Raw genomic sequence first — 20,851 nt, forward strand, 5'->3', positions numbered from 1 at the left:
TATAAAGGAAAACGTATCCCGTTTTGCATACTACAGTGATATTATTGTTGTGTGTGGAAGTCACATCGCGGGATCGGACCCTCGCGGTTCTGCAGTCGTCGGAGAATCCATATTATATGTTTGGTACCTATAATACATATAATATATTTCGATTGCATTAAAATATGTTATCGGTCATCAATTTTCTATATATACATTTTTTTTATTTTTATTATTGACCCGATGGTTTTCTTCGTTTCAGTAGCAGCAGCAATCGCTTTATTATAATGCACACAACGCAAACGTTAAACTATTCATAAATATAATATTCTATCACTCCCCGGAGCTCGAAAAAGGTGAACAGAAGCCCCATATTAAAACCGTGAACGTTCGAGCGCGCTGTCCGTATCCGTGTGCCATACAAGCAGCTATAATGCCCGAAAATAAATGTATAGTTGTGGGGCGGATACTACAGAGAAATCTAACATAACTCCAGTCTCTTTGAAAGTGCGAAACTGAATTATTCTGTACGATACGCGCGTTTCAAGCTCCATCTTCCGCGTATTACAAAAGTATTATTTGTACAGCTCGGGGCGGTGGGCGGTGGTCGCGTTGTGTTCTTTAAATCTAATTTTATATCATATTTTGTTTGAAATAACAGTTCCTTTTATATTACCTATCTATATCGACATGATATTAGAATATATTATAATATCATAGAGACATGTATTTATCATTGTAAAAAGTTTTGATGATAACCGATTAAACTTTCTGTACATTTTCAACATACGAGAACATAATTTTAAAACACAACGTAGATATACAAGATGAACTTTATTGTTTGAATTTAAAAATATTTTGTTTTTGAAAATAATTGGTAAAAGTAGTATATATCTTTAAAAAACGTATTTACAAAACATTTGTTAATGTTCCCTAAAAATTACAATATTGGACTGGAACATATTAATTGCATAGTGTAATAACAATAACAGCATACATTTTATAATAGTACCGAATAAGTTGTGGTGGTAGGATAGGGAATTGTGGTCGTAACGGTACAATATTGTCGATTTTATTGAAATATCAAATAATATTATTTATCTTATTTTTAATTTATTAAACAAACGATTAAATTATGGTTAAAGGCATGATGTTAAATTTATACAAAATCATTTTGAGACAAAAATAATTTAATTAAATATATATTTCTTTAATTCTTAACCAAAAATGATTTAATAGTTCATGGTATTTAAATTGGTAATGTGTATAACGAAAATATAATCCATTTTAACTAGAGGGTTATTTTGTTGAAATATCCATCCCTTAAATAACACTAATACTATAGTCGAAAGATATTTAAAAATTGTTTTAGATTTACAATTATAGCAACTATAATAGATATGTTTTTTGTTTATTATTATTTTTGAGTAATAAATTATCATTTTAATATTATTTATTTTTAATATTTATTTATTTTTATTAAAATATGTTCTTAAGAATAAAAATAATTGAATACATACTTGCAATAAAATTAAAAATTATACACATACCATAATATTGTAGTTTATTTTTTTGCTTTATGATACACTCTAACTTCAAATTCACGTGAATTTATATTAATATAAAATGAGTTTCGATGATATTATATTGATTGTGTGAAACATGTATGAGTTTATCAAATTTAATTCAATATGAAATGTGAATACGAATACTCCAAGTCATTCATTTAGTAATTTTATTATTTATCGGTTTAATTAAAATTGTAGTAAAGTCAGATTTTTTAAACAATTTTATAATTCTAGTTTATTCGTCGTTTACCATCACAATGATATTATATAATGGAATTACGTTGATTTTGGTATGTGACCATTTATTTATTTAAAGAACACGAATGTTTAATTAGAATAGAAATAACAGTGACAACGTCAAGTGAACGACAAAAACGTTCCATATTATTTCTGTGAAACTTAAATGGTGGAAAATAAGGATTATCACAGGTTTAACAGAGTATTAAATTTGTATTTAATGAATTATTTTTAAATCAGTTTTAATTATCATGAAAATTATTGTTCGTCAGATTCATAAAAGATACTATACGCAATTTGTTAAACTAACCTAACCTAAAAGTACTGCTGCAAGTGCGAAATTGTAATATTTAATTAATTAGCAATGCAAATTACGTTAAGTACATTAAATTATATTTTACACTCTGAGAGAAGACAACTAATTTTCAACGGAGTATATCTAAATTCTAAACATTTTCACAATTTAGAAAATAGCATAATACAAATATACGATACAGCAAATTACTTATCAATTATTGGTTAAGTGTAATGACTAATAATATATATATTTTAATTATTATAATAATAATTTATTTATTTTATTACTTGCTTTATTTTAAGTTATTGGCAAGTCGTTATTAACTATATTTTAATGTAAAACAATTTCCAAATAATAAATAAAATTATATATATATAATAATATATTTTAATTTATCTAGTAGGTATTTCAACAGTATATATTATGTCCATCTAATATTATCTGAAGCATACGAATTTATTAGTTGTGTTAAATATTTTTATGTACAGTTTATTGTAAATATTTAAAATAAAAATCATACTTTCAACATTTTATTTTACCACAATATTTTACATAGAAATTATCATTTATAACACAATTATTCTGTGAAAAGTTTAGACATTATATGCATTCGTTAATTAATATATGGGCTTGGAGTACGTAAAGTTTGTTTTGGACAATAATCAATATTATAAAACAACTTTATAGTTTTTTGTTAACAGTTAATTGCATCACTATCAAGATTTAAAATGTGTTACATTGTTACACTTAAAAAGAAAAAAAAACAATATTTTTTTTTGATTAATGTTTTTATAATAAAGCAAAAATGGACAATTTTTAGTCTATGGAAATAGATTTAGTGTTATTTGTCTCCATTCTGTAAATTAAATACCTATAATTTATTTTGTTTTCCTTTTTTTCAGGTGAATGGGAAATGGGGTTTGCCCCCGTTTGTTTGCGATTTCTATATAGCAATGGACGTGATTTGTAGTACATCGTCCATATTCAATTTGGTGGCAATCAGTATAGACAGGTAATTATTTATGTTAATATAAAACATACAACATTCGTATAGTATAACAGTGTTGTCAAATATAGACAATACAAGTCATGATAGTATTATAGTAAAGCCTATATGTAAATATTTCTAAAAAATTAAAATGTTACTTATAGTTTGTGAAATTAATTATAATTATTGATTTGTTAGGAATAGTATTTATACAATATTGTAATAAAAGATAAAAAGAAAAAAATCTATACAAAATCGTATTAGAAAAATTTTAAATTTCTGCAGTACTCAAAAACATGCATTTGTTTAATTAGACGTTTATTGTTTTTATTTATATATAATTTTGTATCAGTTATTGAGTTTATTCCTAAATTTCAATAAGTATTTTTAGTTCATAGATTGAAAAAATAAATATCTTAATAGTTAATATGTAGGTTAATCAATGATTTTTTGAAATGTTTTAGAAGAAGAAAATCGATATTGTCAGTTCTTCTTCTTAGTATATATATATATATATATATATATATATATATAAAATCAGTTTATAAGAGTAAATTATAGAATATTACGTTTAAATAATTATCTAGGATAACACATCTGTACAATAATTGCAACATTAAATTACAATTTAAAAAAATTATAATCATTAATAATAATTTAAAATTATTATAATCTAAAGCAGCGGTTCCCAAATCCTAACCTATGGGCCTCGGAATGCGTAGAACTGGGACGAAGGTCATATAATATTAATATAACTAACGTATATATTAAAAAAAAATAGTATTATTATATATATATTATATACGATTACATACGTATACATATACTATAGAGGTGTGATATTAGTCATTAATGGGCCTAAAAGTTTTTTTTACAAAATTAATGGTCTGCTAAACTAAAGAGGTTAAGAATCGTGGATCTAAAGGATTATTATGTGTCTAAAATATACAATTAAACTAATTCGGTATAATATAATACGAAGTTATTTTTTTTTAAATGTCACATTTAAATTTCTAGTGAAATTTGTTCAATTTAAATTCATATATTTAATATACTAAATTTATATTTGTTTAGTTTTTGTAAATTATTCTTATACACCAAGTTCTTTTAAATTTAGTTCTTTTCATTATTAGGTATTATCCTTTCAGTATAGACGCATTAGAGTATATTCAATACTTAAGATATTTTATGTCTACTATAATTGTGTACTTTTACTCTGTGTTATTAAATTTATTGTATACCTTCCTAATTGTCAATGTGCGTAGGTAATTAATTCAAGATATAAGGTATTCATTACAAAATCGAGATGTTTTGATATGTATATTACCATATTGGTATACAATTCAATATATGTATATAAATAAATAATGCGATTTCTCATTTTTTTTATTCGTATTCAGTATACCTGCTTAGCTGAACTGTGGTATAACTAATTATGTTATGTACTCAAAATCGTAGTTTTTTTATTATAAATTTGCAAATTTTAATGATTTTTAAAAATTAATACCACCCTAAAATCGGGTGAAAATTACAATATGAATTTAAATGCAACATAATTTTAGTTGGAGGTTATAATTATTATTTATGAGTTATCACAAAAAGTAGCTATAATCAACTGTATAAATTGAATGTTCTTATTACCAACAAAATAATTTTTAATAAAAAAAATATGTATATTATATACTATCATAACCCATAGTTAGGGAAATATAGAGTACTAATGACATATAATATATAATACTGGAATTATCGTATAAGATACTATCTGTTTTTTTTAATATATATAATGTGTAATGCATATAAATTATTTAAAATAAAATTACATTTAATAAGTATGTAGTGTCCTTTACTAGTTTTTAATTTTTTTTATTAAAATTAGGTATAAATTACACTTAGTTTTGTACTACCGAAAATTCCAAGCGTAGCCAAACAAAAAATTTACATTAGGTAACTAATATGAAAAAAAAAATGTAATATACTTTTATTACAAAATAATATTTATTTACTTAACTAAATAATTATCAAAGAGTATAATATGTCATAAAAAATTAAATATTTGCAGTAGTATTCAATCAATATATGATAAAAATTAGAAAACTTAACTTTTGTCGAATGGCGGGTAAGGTTTATATTGGAAACAAATGCTTTTGATGGCTTCGTGGATTATACGTAGACTACTTTAGTGACCTGCATTTGAATAAAAGGTACTTTTATTGTGAAAAGCATACACTTCATTACCTCTTAAGCTCCTTTAAGGGAGACGTGGATGAGCTAAGATATTACAGTTGAATAATTTTGTCGGAGAGGAAACGTAAAAAAAATGAAAGAAGGAGAGTTCAGGTTTTGGCTATATATTTATATATCATACATACAATATATTCATAAGTTGTTTGAATTTGTGAGTGAATACACTGAATCAGCTTTATTTCTAGATAAGATGTTACTGCGGGGCAATTAAAATTTTAAATAAAAATATATTGCATCACTATATTTCACTGTACATCTAATGTATTCGCATTTTTATTTAATTAGCCAACGCTACAATTGGTTAATTGAATTAGTTGAAATTCAAACAATGTTGCTTGTTCATCAATCAAAGAGTGTGCTTTCGCAAATGATGAGTTATTATCGCTAACAATGATGACGGTGTTTGTACTCGAATTCGGTGTATTCAATAATATAAGGTCGTTGTGTTGTTTTCCTCTTCCTCCCCCTCAACCATTATCTACTATACCCACCAAACAGAAGTAGGTACGTGACTAAACGAAATTCGGTGTTTCCCAAAATACATATTGAAATATAGAGATATTTAAATATTTTTGCAAAAACTTTTGTGCTTCCAGCGTTTTGGGATAGCGTAATATAAACCTAGGGAATGAACATCATAATGTTATGTATTATATACACCGAAATGTATTAAAAAATATAAATTACTATGGTTTGTTATTTAAAGTTTTTGAGTAGTGTTTTGCTTGAGAAAAGTTTTTGAAGTTAAAATATTGAAAACTATTTCAATATACAAGTATGTAGGTATAGAGAAAGCTTTAAGCTCAAATATCAAATAAAAAATAACATTTTTTTCCATCTGAAAAATGACATTAGAACAATATCAGTAATATAGCCTATTATATAATATATAATATATAATATTATGTATATTGTATACATAGTTATACCAAATATAAATGTATACATAATTGATTAATTTTCTTCATTAATCATTCAAATTAATGAGTAAAAGTTTTGATACAAATTGACTGATATGCGTATGGTGTATATATAATATAATATATTTTACACTAAATATATAGCTAGTTGATTCAAATTATTGTACAAGTTACGAAACTTGTCGATTTATACATATTAATTACGTTCAGTTAAATTCCCATGATATAACAATAACAACCGACACATAACACCACAGACGTATTCGGAATTTTTGTGCTTCAGTGCTTATTCCCCTCTACCCATTCTTACAGCTGCTAATTTTTAACGAAAAAAATTAATTATATTGGTCCATGTTATATTATTAAATAGGAAAACAAATTGAATAAACCAAAAAAAAAAAAAAATAATAATAATAATAATAAATACTCGCAAATAAAAATGTTATCATACATCAATCGAAGAAAAATTCAAAATTTTAAAAACTTAAAAAAATATTATCATATTATACAAAACAATTGTAATAAGCATATTTTGTAAATTACTTAATTCTATAAATATAAAAACATGACATAATTTTGTCGTAAATAATCCTATTTTGGTTTTTCCGGTTATTTTTAAAAGTACCTGAAATTACTATTTTTTACCCCTCCCTCGAAGTACAAAATAGTTCCAATCGTCTTAAAAATATACAGTGTTTAAACAGTACATTAATTACACTACTTTATCCTAATATAATATGTAACAATAAAACATAGGTATAGGTAAATTAATATACTGTTGGTTAAAATAATAATTAATAACACAAAAAATTGTTGTAATCAGTTATTTTACATTATTACCTATTATCAGAATTAAATTGTATGCAGATATAGTAATTTGTCTAAAAATAAAAATAATTTAAATATATAAAACAATCATCTAAAATTAGAATAATTCTACATAATTGAATAGACAATAATTAATAATTAAATAACATTTAATAAAGTCATAACTTTCAATTATAACTTAAATTGATTAATTTTATAGTGTTATTTTTTTCTACCGAGTTCCTACATTCATACTACTATCAGTAGAATTAATTTACACATCACATATTATAAGAACCAGAAGTCTAATATATATTTAATGAAAATAGCAATATTTGGTTGTACTTAAGTTAAACAAATCGTCAAATTTGGCATAAACAGCTCACAGTTATTTGTTGTTTTTCCGATATTGCATATTTTTAACCCAAACACGGGGTGGAAATGTTACATTATTTTTATACATGTATTTTTAAAATAATTGACAAGTTTCGTAATTCATGTATCATTAAGTTTGACATTTTTAATATCGTAATTAAAGCATAATTTTATTCCAGGAATACAATTCTAAAAAAAAAAATATCGACCTAATTTTCCTATGTTAGATTCATTATTTTTGTATTCTTGAACAATGTTATAGCTTAATTTTTATATTTTTATGCATTTGAAACAAATAATTCATATGATCATATTATTTTGTGAATAAAATTACAAACAATTATATAACTTATTTATTATATATATAATAATAACAATTATTATTATAATAATGTAATAATACACCATGGTTGATTGATAAATGTAAAATGTAACTTATAACAATAACTGTATCAGGAAATATTTCTCTTGCACTTAGATGAATATTTAAATGAATTACTAAAGTTTCTGGCTTACATTTATTTTAGAAAAAATACATTTTTAATATAGTATTATCCAAATGGCTGCGAATAAAATTTCATTTTATTCTCTAATAAAGGGAATACCACTTTTACGATATCAATATTATGGTAAGCATCAATAAAAAATAATTCAAGAAAATACTTCGTAAAGTATTTAATTGTGGAATCGATTGTCTGGAGATGACACATAAATTGTAAATACCATGTGGACATTTAACATTAATAATAATATGTATAAATTATAGATCTATAATGTGTCATTCGATAAAAACAGTATTCGTCATTTACTGTTTTTGGTTAAGCATTGTTTGTTTTGGTTATGCATTTGTATATTTTAGTATATATATTGAAGTAATTTTGGGACTTTTGACAAAGCTCATACTCATTCTAAATACATTTTTATGATATATCATATTATGTTATTAATTTATGGTATCATAATATTATGAAGAATGATCAGAAAGAATATTTCAAGTCTATCTTATTAAAATTGTTTAGCTTTATATTTTAGTCCTATTTTCGTATTTTTTTAGAACACGACGAATTTAAAGTCTTTTGATTACGCGATTATACTACTTCAGTTTTTGTATTTTAAAAACTTGTATACAGTTTACACGCAGTACATAAATTATTCTAAGTAGTGGCAGTAGATATGTCCTAATATGAGGAATTTTTAAATAACAAACATTTATGGTCGAATGACGTACGTGATAACACTTATCTTTACTACATAGTAAATTTGGCTCATTATTATCGGAAATTGTTATTCTCGTTTCGTTGGACCAAAAGTGACGAAATTTACAAATATAAAGTAAAATGCAAGACTCGTTTCACTGGAATGTCATCGCACTGTTCATGAATATTTATGTGTGACATAATAATGGTATGATGGCGAAATTTTAAATCAGACAGCGTGGAGAACGAGTAATAAAAACGGTCAGCTATTCATAATTTTCTATTTAGAATGACCAGTGGAAAATATTGTAATTATATGTGATTTACACCTAATCATGTGGATGGTGGTTGTATAATATGAAGTCTGTCATAACGACCGTGATTTTAAGTCTACCTTGGCTGTGTTTAAGGGGCGATAAGGTAACCGGGATATAATACTTGTAACTGGAAACTGTGTTATTTTCTGTCGTTAATCAGTCTTGATGAAAAATAATGAGCTCCGATCTAGTTTTATCCAAGTCTGTTATCACCGTATTATCTGATTTTCGACGATTATCAATCAAACCGTTTTCGCGCCGTTGCCGGTGATTAGTGGTGAGCAGTGTGACGAAACCCATTGAAATAGTCTTGTACCTATACGTATTTTCATAAAACGTTATATAAGAAGTAGGTAGTGTTTATAATCAATATGTTATAATGCTTGTAAACCACATTATTTCCAGTCAAACGATATGCAATGTCTGTTTCCCGAAGATTACGATCCGAGAGCAGTGCATTAAGGTAAGACGCATATCATGTCGTCACCTATATTATTCAAAGGTTCTTGTTGAGGATATAAGGTTATTCATACACTTCTAAGGCCGTTATACATATTATACGTTATTTAACACTGAGTGTATTCACATATTCATATAATGTTATCGTATGCGTGTACACAATACATTTTTAAAATGCAAACAATTAATTTAATAAAAAACTTAAACCTTCGTAAAATAGTCGCATAACGTGCTGAATATCAATTTTTAAAATATATACTGATGAAGTACAGTGGATTATCGTTATTTTGTTCGTTCTAATTATGTACTCGTATTATTATCACGACGTGTATAAATAAGATGTTCGAACCTTTAGGCTCTTTAAATAATTCGGTATCTTGAAAATGATTTCTGCCAAGTTCATTGATTCCCGGTAACACTTATTAGTTTATAATTTGATCAACATTTCATTTCATTATCGTGACATTTCGTTGAATTTATATCCTGAAGTTTAATTAACGAGAAATTATATTATTGAAATATATAACATAGTTTTTAGTGAATAAAATATAAAACTGCATAATACATAATTATTAATTATACCTATTGAAAAATCATAAATACAATAAAGGGGGAAATAGATAGAAGTAGATAACTGCTACTATTATATAATAGGCATAGAGTGTAATTCACCATTAAGTATTAAGTCACTGTAGTGTATGTGTAAATTTTAATTCAATAAAAATCATTACAAAACCAGTTTTATATGAAATTTATACTTCTACGAAACGTCTGACTCAAAAAATTAGTATAGTTATAGTTTAAAGTTTCAAGTTTGTACGTGATTTTGTAACCATACAATATATTTTCACCTATACACTATAAAAGTTAGTTCATTATTTTAAAATAATCTTTAAAAAGTTTCATCATTTTTATCGCGATTTATCAAGTATATTTATTGTGATGAATGAAGAGAAAAATCAATTTTGTTATTGTACTTTCCAAGAATATTCGAAAAAAAATATTGTGCTACAATCAAGTTATTTTTTAGTAATGGGTCTGTGATTGTATTTTATGCATTAACATTTTATGTAGGTAACATGTTACATTTAAGTGTATTAAATTCAAGTTCAAAAACTTAATCGAATATATATTTATGGTTTGTAAAAAAAGATTTCTATTGTTATGAGAAAAAGCAAACAACTCAAAGCATTTTCGTAAACTATTTTTACCAGGATAAGATAAAAAATAATTATTATAATAATAATGATAATTCTATCAATTATTTACATTTCTTTTTATTCAGTATTTTATTTTAAATTATATTATACTCATATAAATAATATTATAACTAAATATTCATTCTGTGATAATTAAAATTATGATTCGATTTATTTTTCACTAAAAATGCATGTGAAAAATCATGATTATATATTATAATATACCTATTAATTCATATTTGAATTATTAAGACCTGCTATTTATTTTTGTTTGAATTAACTATGATAACCTAATTTTGATGTTTGAAGTTTGTCAGACTTTAAACTCACATTTGATATAAATCAGTATATTCCATTGAATTGTAGTCTAAAAAAGTGAATCTATATAATTCCGTTAAACCCGGATTATCCGTATTCAGAACATTAATTTTGTTTTAACTTCATCGAATGGCTCTGTTTAACATAATCATATTAAAAAAAATCCCACGTACGTTTTTTTATTATACTATCATTATATATTTATATGTATAGAATTATGCAATATTAAACATTTTTTTAAATTTTTTTTAGTGATTCATCCATATTATTTGTATAAAAACTATATAATAGATAACTTGCTCAATTATTAAATAATGAGGTTTTTGAATTCTGAGATTTTTTTATGATAATATCCAGTTATTTATTTAATTCATGACATATTTTTTTTAAAAATATTAAACATAGTTTAAAGAAGCTATTACTATTAAAAAGATATTCAAAAACTAATTTGCATCTTGTTTAATATCCTTTAAAATATTGTAGTAAAAAGTATCGGATATAAATATTATTAATATAATGAATATTTTATTTTGAACGTCAAATAAAGAATTAATCAATTAAATTACACACTGAAAGAGCATAAATGAGTAATATTAATAGCTTTTATAATTTCAAAATATGTATTATCTTGCCAAAGTGCCTTCATGACTATATATATTCATTCAAGTATATATTAAAGCCACTAAATACTTATATAGTTATATAACACTTACATTCATAGGAATAATATTTTTTTATAGTTTGTGTAATAAAAAAACGAATGTTAAAAAATATACGTTATCTTAAAAATTAAAATAGTAATGTGGTGAATTCTGTAGTATCTATCATATATAGTATTATAATTCAGCTAGAACCTTTATTTATTCGGTCATTGACGAAGAATGTCGTAATAATATCAATATTGTGTGTGTGTTACAAAATCATATACGCAGTGAAAAATGTATTGGTTTTAAATAATAAAAATTATGTAGGCTTTTGTATTTTTAGGAATATATTTTTGGAGCAATACAAGATCTTTAAAAATTTCATAATACAGTCGCTCTTTAGATTTAAAAAAAAAAAAAATACAGATGATAACATCATTTTACGTTTTTTTTTAAATCTCAGTCATTTTTTAGAAAATAGTGAAAAATGGCTTAAATATATTCTATGGAGACAAACAAAGATAAATCATTACCCTGTGAAACACAAGCGCAATGCACCTTATAGGCATACATAGTAATAATGCATGTATAAAATATTTTTTTTTTTAACAATAATTTGTGGTTTCGCGTAAAAAAGGATATTAATAAATCAAAAAAATTGTGTAAAATAAGAAACCTATTACTAAAAAGATGTTATAATTGTAAGAAGTAGTAAAAATCCTTTTTATAATATTTCATAGATGCATACCAATTAGCGATAAAAATCGATTTTTGAATAATATCAATACAACATACTAGGTTTTATTATCACAACTAAATTGTATTATATAGAAACGTTATTATAAAATCATAAGCGGTTAGGCGTATGATATAAGCGGTGTGAGCGACATAAAAAACGCGCCCACGTACTCACGCTTTTATAATTTGTTTTTTTTTCTTCGATTCATTATTTTTTTTTTATTATTATTATTGTCATACAATATTGTTGGACACCTTTATTACTTGTATATTGACACATTAGTCTGATTATATCGTCCTTATCATGGACTATAATATTATAATGTTTAATACGCATTGTCGCACGCATCAATTGATTTATTACCAGTGTCGTGTACCATAATAACAAGGGCTAATAAATAACGCCCCACCCACCCGTGACGGGAACCGTATGCATGTATAAATTTGACGGTGAATAATAATATATCGTATACGGTATATACGGCGTACGGCGGTGGCTTGATACTGTCGGATCGACGGTCGGGTGGGTAAAATGGGAGAGTTGGTGTTACGTTATCGTATATCCTGGTGATTCTGCGGCGTACGCGGTCGGCCAATATCAGATTTCGTTCTTTTTTTCGGATTTTTTTTTTACACCCGCCACTTCTGCTCACCGACCAAACATACATTCCGACGCTGAAAATAAATTGCTCGTCGGCCGTGTGTCAACGCATAACACGCGAACGTACACAAACTTCCTGGTAGATAACACGCACGACCACGGATTTCGTACGTTTCTCGATTCCTTGTCGTTGGCGGATTGTGCGTGTGTGTGATGGGTACGATGGGAGAGGAAGGGGCGGATTCACTGGCTGCGGTGATGTCGTCCAGATGTTGGAATTGGAGAAAATTGATCGCTTAAAACGCCCATTTCCAACAACAACAACAATAACAACATCGACGACAATGACGACGATTACGACGAAGAAAAATAATAATAAAATAAAAACAACAAGCTGAATAAAATAAATAATAAAAACAAAAACAATAAAGCTCAGGTGTGAGTACCGGTGAGTGGAATATCGATTTTGTCATGCTCGCGATTTTTCGATGGTAATTGTTTTTCTGGACTTACAATATTTGAGGTTTCCAATAACCAAATACAGTACTACTAAAACTATTTAAATAATGAATAGCAATCTACATGTTAATCGATTAAAACTAATTCATAATATAAATCAAGTAATGGTAAAATTAAAATTATTGTTTGGCTATACCTTTTATGTATAATAATACAATGTTTTAAATGTTATTTTTACAAACCGTTATCGAAAATAATATACGTGATATCCTTAACATTTTGAAATAAATTGCTGTTTTGTAATAATTATTTAAATTTATATTGGAAAGAACATATTATTCAAGATGCTACTACATAATAAATATTGTTAACTTGGTTATCTAATTATTAATTATCTAACATTATTTTTTCAACCCTTATATTTCATAAGAAATAAAAACTATTTACAGATTACATGTTATATAACACCTATAAACGTGATTATTTGATGATTTTAGAGCTTATAAATTTATAAACCACGAATATAATGGATATTTTGTTAAGATTTCAATCACAAACGCTTTGAAGCCTTTAACATGTTTTATCATTTTAGTTTTACTGGTCGTTATTGCACTCATCGTTATTAAATCTTACTAATTTTAAATATTATTTTAGTTTAAAGCTGATAGGTTCTTACAGCAGATTTTGAAAGATAACGTTTCTGTTTTGAAGAATAAAGATCATGATCCTGTGGTGGCGTCTAATATAAAATATATGTACATATTCTATAATTACAAATTAATACTTAAACGAGCTTTTTTACCGTATTACAATCGTATAACATGGAATATTAAAAATTCAAAAGAAGAAAAACTCATTTAATTTTTCTAGTTTTAACATTTGAGTAAATTTATTACTTATCGACGGAAAAGTTAGGAACCATATCTTATTATCTTTTGTTTTTCAATATTTTAATCATAACATTTGCATTCTGTGTTTTTAAAATGTAATATTTTGCAAAATAATAATTAATAAGTTATAACTCTAAATTTAAAATATTTAATTACCTAAATGGTATGTATTTATTATAAATTTGTAAGACAAAGACAACCATCATGAACTAATACAGGCATAGTATTCGCTTAAAAACATCGTTATTTTGAGTGTATATAATTTAACACTTTACTTAAGGTATTTCAATAAAGTGTAATATTTATGTATATAAATTGTAAATATGTTATAATTGTGACTGTATATTGTACGGTGAATATATCTATATATTCAAGTATAATACAATACATATGTAAGTAGTATTATAATAGAAAATTAAATAGTTATAGTAATTATTCTGACTTTGAATGTGTTAGGTTAGGTTTCTGTGTATCTATGTACTATTGTTGGAAGCATTGTCTGTATAAAGCCCGGTAAATGATAAACGAGTTTTTTTTTGCACAGTCGATCAAAGAGCTTAGAAATAAAAAAAAATATACATAATAGTTATGTTGAACGATGTTCATATTTTTTAAAAATTCATAATTCAGTTTTTTTTTGGTTTATTTGGTAAAATTCAATTTTTTGACTTATTTATTAAATCTATGTCTATGATACTAATATTGTAGTTGGTTTATTTTAATACTTATTTTTAAATAACAAGTTATCATAATAATGAAATACAAATAAATCATAAATAATTTATTTCAACCCCTTTTTAAAAATGAATTGACATATACCATATACATATCATATTTCAATATTTAGTGTTCCGTTTTTAACCGTATTCTAATAAGAAACAATTTTCTGAGTGATAAACTTTCGTTATTCGGTTGTTGGAAATATCATACATGTGAACAATAATGGAGAAACATATAAATGTTTGAATAATGTATATATATTTATCCTATACATGAACATAATATAGTAAGTGGGTGTAAGTAAAATCGTAGTGTTGAATGATCTCACAATGACCTTATTTGAAATACTAAACCTTTTCGTTTTTATATCAAAATAACAATAAAGATAAACTTATCTCCTTTTACTTTTAATGTATTCAACAATAACATAATATATTATAACATATTGAAAACATAAAAAAAAAATCACGGATATTTTGATTATATATTTTTATGGTTTACCTACATATTTGCAATAATTAAAGGTAATAATAAATATAGTCTTTTGAGAATATTAAACAATGTTGTTGATGTAACTTAGTTAAAATGTTTATGAAATAAAATATTATAATACAGACAAACATCGATTAGTCGAAATTGCATAAGTTGCATTTTCTTTGAATATTGACTTATCAAGGTTCCTGCAATACATACAATTTGTCAAATATTAAAAACATAGTTAAAAATTATATGTAATTTCGGAGTTCAACTCACACCAATATGGCCAAGCATCATCATAACCAGAGCATGAATACGACTCACTTGTTTAACTCAATCTTTCGTTTCGTCAGTATAAAATATCTACCAGTTGGGAATAGCGTGGCGCAGTTACCTAAAGGCGCTAGTGTTGAGTTAGAAGTTCCGTTGCTATATACTTCCTAGATGGATGACCACCTTGGAATTTTAGTAACACACATGCTATGTTCTACCTAGCTATAATCGTTAAGATAAAAACAGTATCTAACTAAAATTTCTCTTAACATAAAAAAAAAAAATAAAATAATAATTGGAACATACGGTATAATATGATAAATATTTAACAACTTCGGTCTATAATAAACAAAAATTAATAAATAATAATGCATTAAATAATAGAAGTTATAATTTATAATAAAGTAATATACATATTATATATTATTGGTAGGTATTTATTATCACTACTATATATATATATATTAAATAATATTTTTATTTAAACATTTTATAAACTATACATTAAACACAAATATATAATTTTACGTTTCAAGCATCAGCTTATATAGTATTTGTACTTAATTTAAAACTTATTTATTTATATATTATCTCAAAAAATAAATTATGATTTATCATTCAGTCAAAAGGTTTTTCTCAGTTTCTGGTACATTTTTTTTTCATCTGGTATAGAGGTAACAATATTTCATTTATTTATATTTTTTACTTAAAGCAACTTTTTTTATTCCTGTTTATAAGCTCAACTCGTTTCCGAGAATATAAATCAATTTAAGTTCAATTTTACTTTTTAGCAACATAGAAAAAACTGTTTCTTTTTAGTTGTGATGATTTTTAATAGGTAGCGTATATTATTTATTGATATACCTACATCTTAAAAACTTAAGTTATGTTTTTTTATTAATATTTTTTTAGTTAGCCAATGGATCATAAGAAAAAATACATACCTACTAATAAACACTCTTATGCATATAAAATAAATTATATTGCTCAGTAACTCATAATTGTAACTTGATAAATATGAAACATAATATCAACTTATAACGTATTATTTTTCAAAAAATAAAATATTAGATAATATCCGTGTAGTTAATTCCCCACGATTATCCCTAAGGTTAACCATATTATAGTTATTTATAGTCGATTTCCAAAATCAAATCGATCAGTTTATCGTTAGGCTGAAAAAATCTAAGTTTGGATTGGGGGGTTACTTTAATATGTATAGAACTAGAATATTATTATAAGAGCACACATCACTCGAAAATTACATTTCATAAATATTATTGAAAACAATCGTATTTAGACTTGATAAAATAACATTTTTAACCTAATAATTAAATAAAAAAAATTATTTTTTCATATAAAATAATAAGTTTTTATTAATAACATATTCTTTCAATTTTATTATTTATGGCTTGTAATTGGTTAAACCGATCTTATTTCTTATACACCTTCTAACATTAAATGCTAATCCATTTTTTTAAATAGTATTTCCATAAATTTATTAAACCTAATCTCACATACAATATCAATCATCCATTCAACGAATACATTAACATTTATTACCCAGATTATTACATTATCGTAAATGATAGTTTTGTCATACTTTCTACATCAGCTGATTTCTCACATTTTATTTCAACAATTGAATTTTCATTTTCGGGAAATTATAATAATATTCAATTTATTTACTAACAAACGTTTTTCTATTTTTAATACATTACAAGTTATTTATCTCATTTTATATTATTATTATTTTTGTTTCTTATTCTGAATATCATTGATTATTAATTCTTTCTAATCCATTAATTTAATATTTAAACTTTTTTTTTAGTCCTCTGTAGGAATTGATTTTTATATAAAAACATATAATTATTCTTACTAAATAATATACTTTATTATGAACCATATTGTACTTAAACTCCCGTTGGCATATTATACAATTTACAATAAACGTTTTCTACTCTATCGTAAAACTAATAAAACTAATTATAAATGATTCAACTGCACATCGTTTTTTTCTTAACCGTAAAAATTAAATTATTTTATTAAAATTAAGTGCCCTTGTAAAAATTCATATTTTAATCTATTTTTTTAGTTTCAAATTATTTTTGCGTTTTTTCTATTCATATATTTAAACATATAAGTACTTGGGTTCTCTACTCTCAAATTGAATAACATAGGTACTTATCGTTATCACTATTTTAATTTTGTCTTAAATAAATTTTTATTATATGTGTTGTTAAATAACGTTAGGTTAGGTTAGGTTAGGTTAATGATGGATATTATAAAAAAGACCAAACTTAACTTCTTTTTATTTAAAAATAAATAAATAAATTGTCTAATTATTCAAAATATTTATAAAAAAAAAAATTAAAATTAATATTGTTGAGTAACTTAATTTTAGCCAACCAATGAAAAATAAAGGGTTTTAGTTGTTGTTAAAATTTTAGTTTTTGCTTGTATTTAATTTATTATTTTATCTTACAACTTTATAATATTATGATTATTTTTTCTTTTTGAATTTATTATATTACTGCTTTGTCAAGTGCAATTTGTCAATTTTTATGTTTCACTTGAACAAATAGACGTATGGACAAAATACAATTGAATTTAGTCGAAAAATTTACATTTATAATTTGCAACGTACTGATAGAAATCCGCCTGAGTAATAATGTTATTTATACAAGGATCTACTCTGGCTTAACCGATAATGGAAATCACTCCACAGAATATCTGACTCATACAACTAGAATTTTTCTTTTAAGTACAGATATGTGATGGTTTTTTTTTTTGTGTTTTATATTCCTCGTCATAGAACATCCAAACACACATACGTCATGGGCAAAGTAAATACTTACTAAAAGGTAGAAAAATAATCCAATTGAAAAGATGGCTGGTAGCAAAATGAAAATGTGTCCTTTGCAGGCATTTTCTAAAAACTTTTTGAAACGTTTGTTTTGTACGACAAACGCCTTCTTTTACCAATGTAAAATACAATATAATATATAAATATATGTATTGTTCTATAATACATAAACAACAGTAGAGTAGAATAGTAGTATGGTTTCATATATCTACAAATTTGCAATTTAAAACTCTTGTCATTTCTTGGCTTTTTTTCGTCATACTTTACCCTATATCGTTATATTTATATATTTATACCATACACATAAATACCTTAAACACACTTTTGGTGATAGCGATGATGCTTTTATTAAACAAACAAAACCCTTAAGGTTTCAGCAATATGTTTTCACCCTTCAAAACGCATTAATGCTTCGACTACCATTTTTTAACATAAACATATATGATATTGAAATTGAAATACAATATTTACATGTCAATGGTATAAAATCACAACGATTAATTTATAAAGGTTTATCATTGGACGTTATGTTTTTTAATGAAGTTATATATATTTTCACAGTAAATAATTTATTTTAAATAATACAAATCAATACAAATTTTAATATTTAAAGATTGAATGATTTATTACAATTATAGGTACATAAACAATAATATTTATTTTATAAAATCAGCTTTATAGTTAACTGAGTGAAGTATAAATTTTGGTAATTCAGTAAAGGTTTTAGCATTGAGTATATTTCAATTCAATTTAATAATGTTTTCTCGAAGATTTTTGACAGAGTGCTTACTAGGAATGTTTACAATTTAAAAGGATTTTAAAATTTGAAATCGTTATAATTTGCGTATGTGTTAATCCTTACTGAAATAGCCAACTTAAGTACAATCGTTATTGTTTGACAAATTTTTCAAACACATTTAAGCGCATAGTTCTTAAAGATACAGTTGTATGTACTATCGGAATCTAGTGCTTTGCAATTAGGATTACCTACGTTTCAAACTTAATTTGGAGAAAAGATTGTCATTTTTAGATAAATGAAATGTTCTTGTTGTTCAATAGTTTTGTTTACTTGTTCATCAACCCAATTTGTAGTGTTCAGAGTTTTAAATTGGTCTACCGTTGTGTTTGCAAATAATTCAACTTTTGTATTGTAACGATTTAACATTGTTCTATCTCTATCACAAACCTGACAACCTTTTATATTATCACCTAGCAAATATTACTAGATAGACGATCGCTTTATTTAAATCACAACTAAATACACTGAAAATAATCCATTATACATATATATAAAAGATAATAACCATTAAAATATATATTTTTTTTTATTATTGATTTCACATAGTTAAATGTATAATAGTAATGATATTATATATAATAGTTTCATTTTAAACGCATACAATAGCCAAAAATTTAAAATCTATTAAAAAATAATATAACAAAGATATGCTTTTAAATAAAGTATTTAGAAATTATTTAGAAATTTGCAACATATTTACCTTTGTATTTTAAAAATTAAAAAAAAATATATCTATTATACTACCCAAAAGTTATTATTATTAAAAGAATAAAATATGAAAATGCTTAGTCACTCGTTATTTATTATGGTATAATACTCAAACATCTAGATTCTACATTTTTGTTGCAATTTACAAATTCTGTGGATGTTCACCTGTATTATTGTTTAAACGAAATGAAATGAAAAATACTCTGGTATGTGAATGTTATATGCAGTAGTGTACCTAATACAAATTCTTTGGGTAGTTTTCAACCCAGCCTATAGTTATCTTTATCTACATAATATTATTCAAAATTGTTGATAATATTATATGATAGTAGATCGTTAAGTTTAAAGGTTTTTTTAATTAATATTTCATTGACAAAAAAAATTGTATTTTATATTTATATAAATTATAGTCCATAAATAATAATACACATAATAAATACAAACATAATAATAATAAATATATATTTATAGCGTTTTATATTTATTAATATATAATATATATAATACAATATTATCCAAGAACAGTGCGTATAATATTATAATCTGAACACACACTAATATTAATACTCCAAATGTAAATTGAGTTAGCGAAGTCACACATAGGCATGTACCTACGTATAGCAAAATTCATTTTTTTACAGAAATCAATTTACATAATGTCTTTATATTTTAATAACAATTATACTACTAAGTGAATTTTTATTAGTAGTAGGTAAATATTGTGTATATACTATATAATATATTCATTATATTCGTAATATAAACTAA

The 20,851-nt window shown here is 24.5% G+C and overlaps 1 protein-coding gene across 1 annotated transcript in view; it reads left to right on the plus strand.

The window, feature by feature from the left end:
- Positions 1-20,851, plus strand: part of LOC113560999 (dopamine D2-like receptor) — a 249,554-nt gene that overhangs the window by 109,534 nt on the left and 119,169 nt on the right. The window contains exon 2 of the mRNA XM_026967162.1: positions 2,985-3,094. Coding sequence (XP_026822963.1) covers positions 2,985-3,094 — 110 coding nt within the window. The remainder of the gene's footprint in view (positions 1-2,984; positions 3,095-20,851) is intronic.

Source organism: Rhopalosiphum maidis, chromosome 1, assembly GCF_003676215.2.
Source record: "Rhopalosiphum maidis isolate BTI-1 chromosome 1, ASM367621v3, whole genome shotgun sequence".
Taxonomy (NCBI): Eukaryota; Metazoa; Arthropoda; class Insecta; order Hemiptera; family Aphididae; genus Rhopalosiphum; species Rhopalosiphum maidis.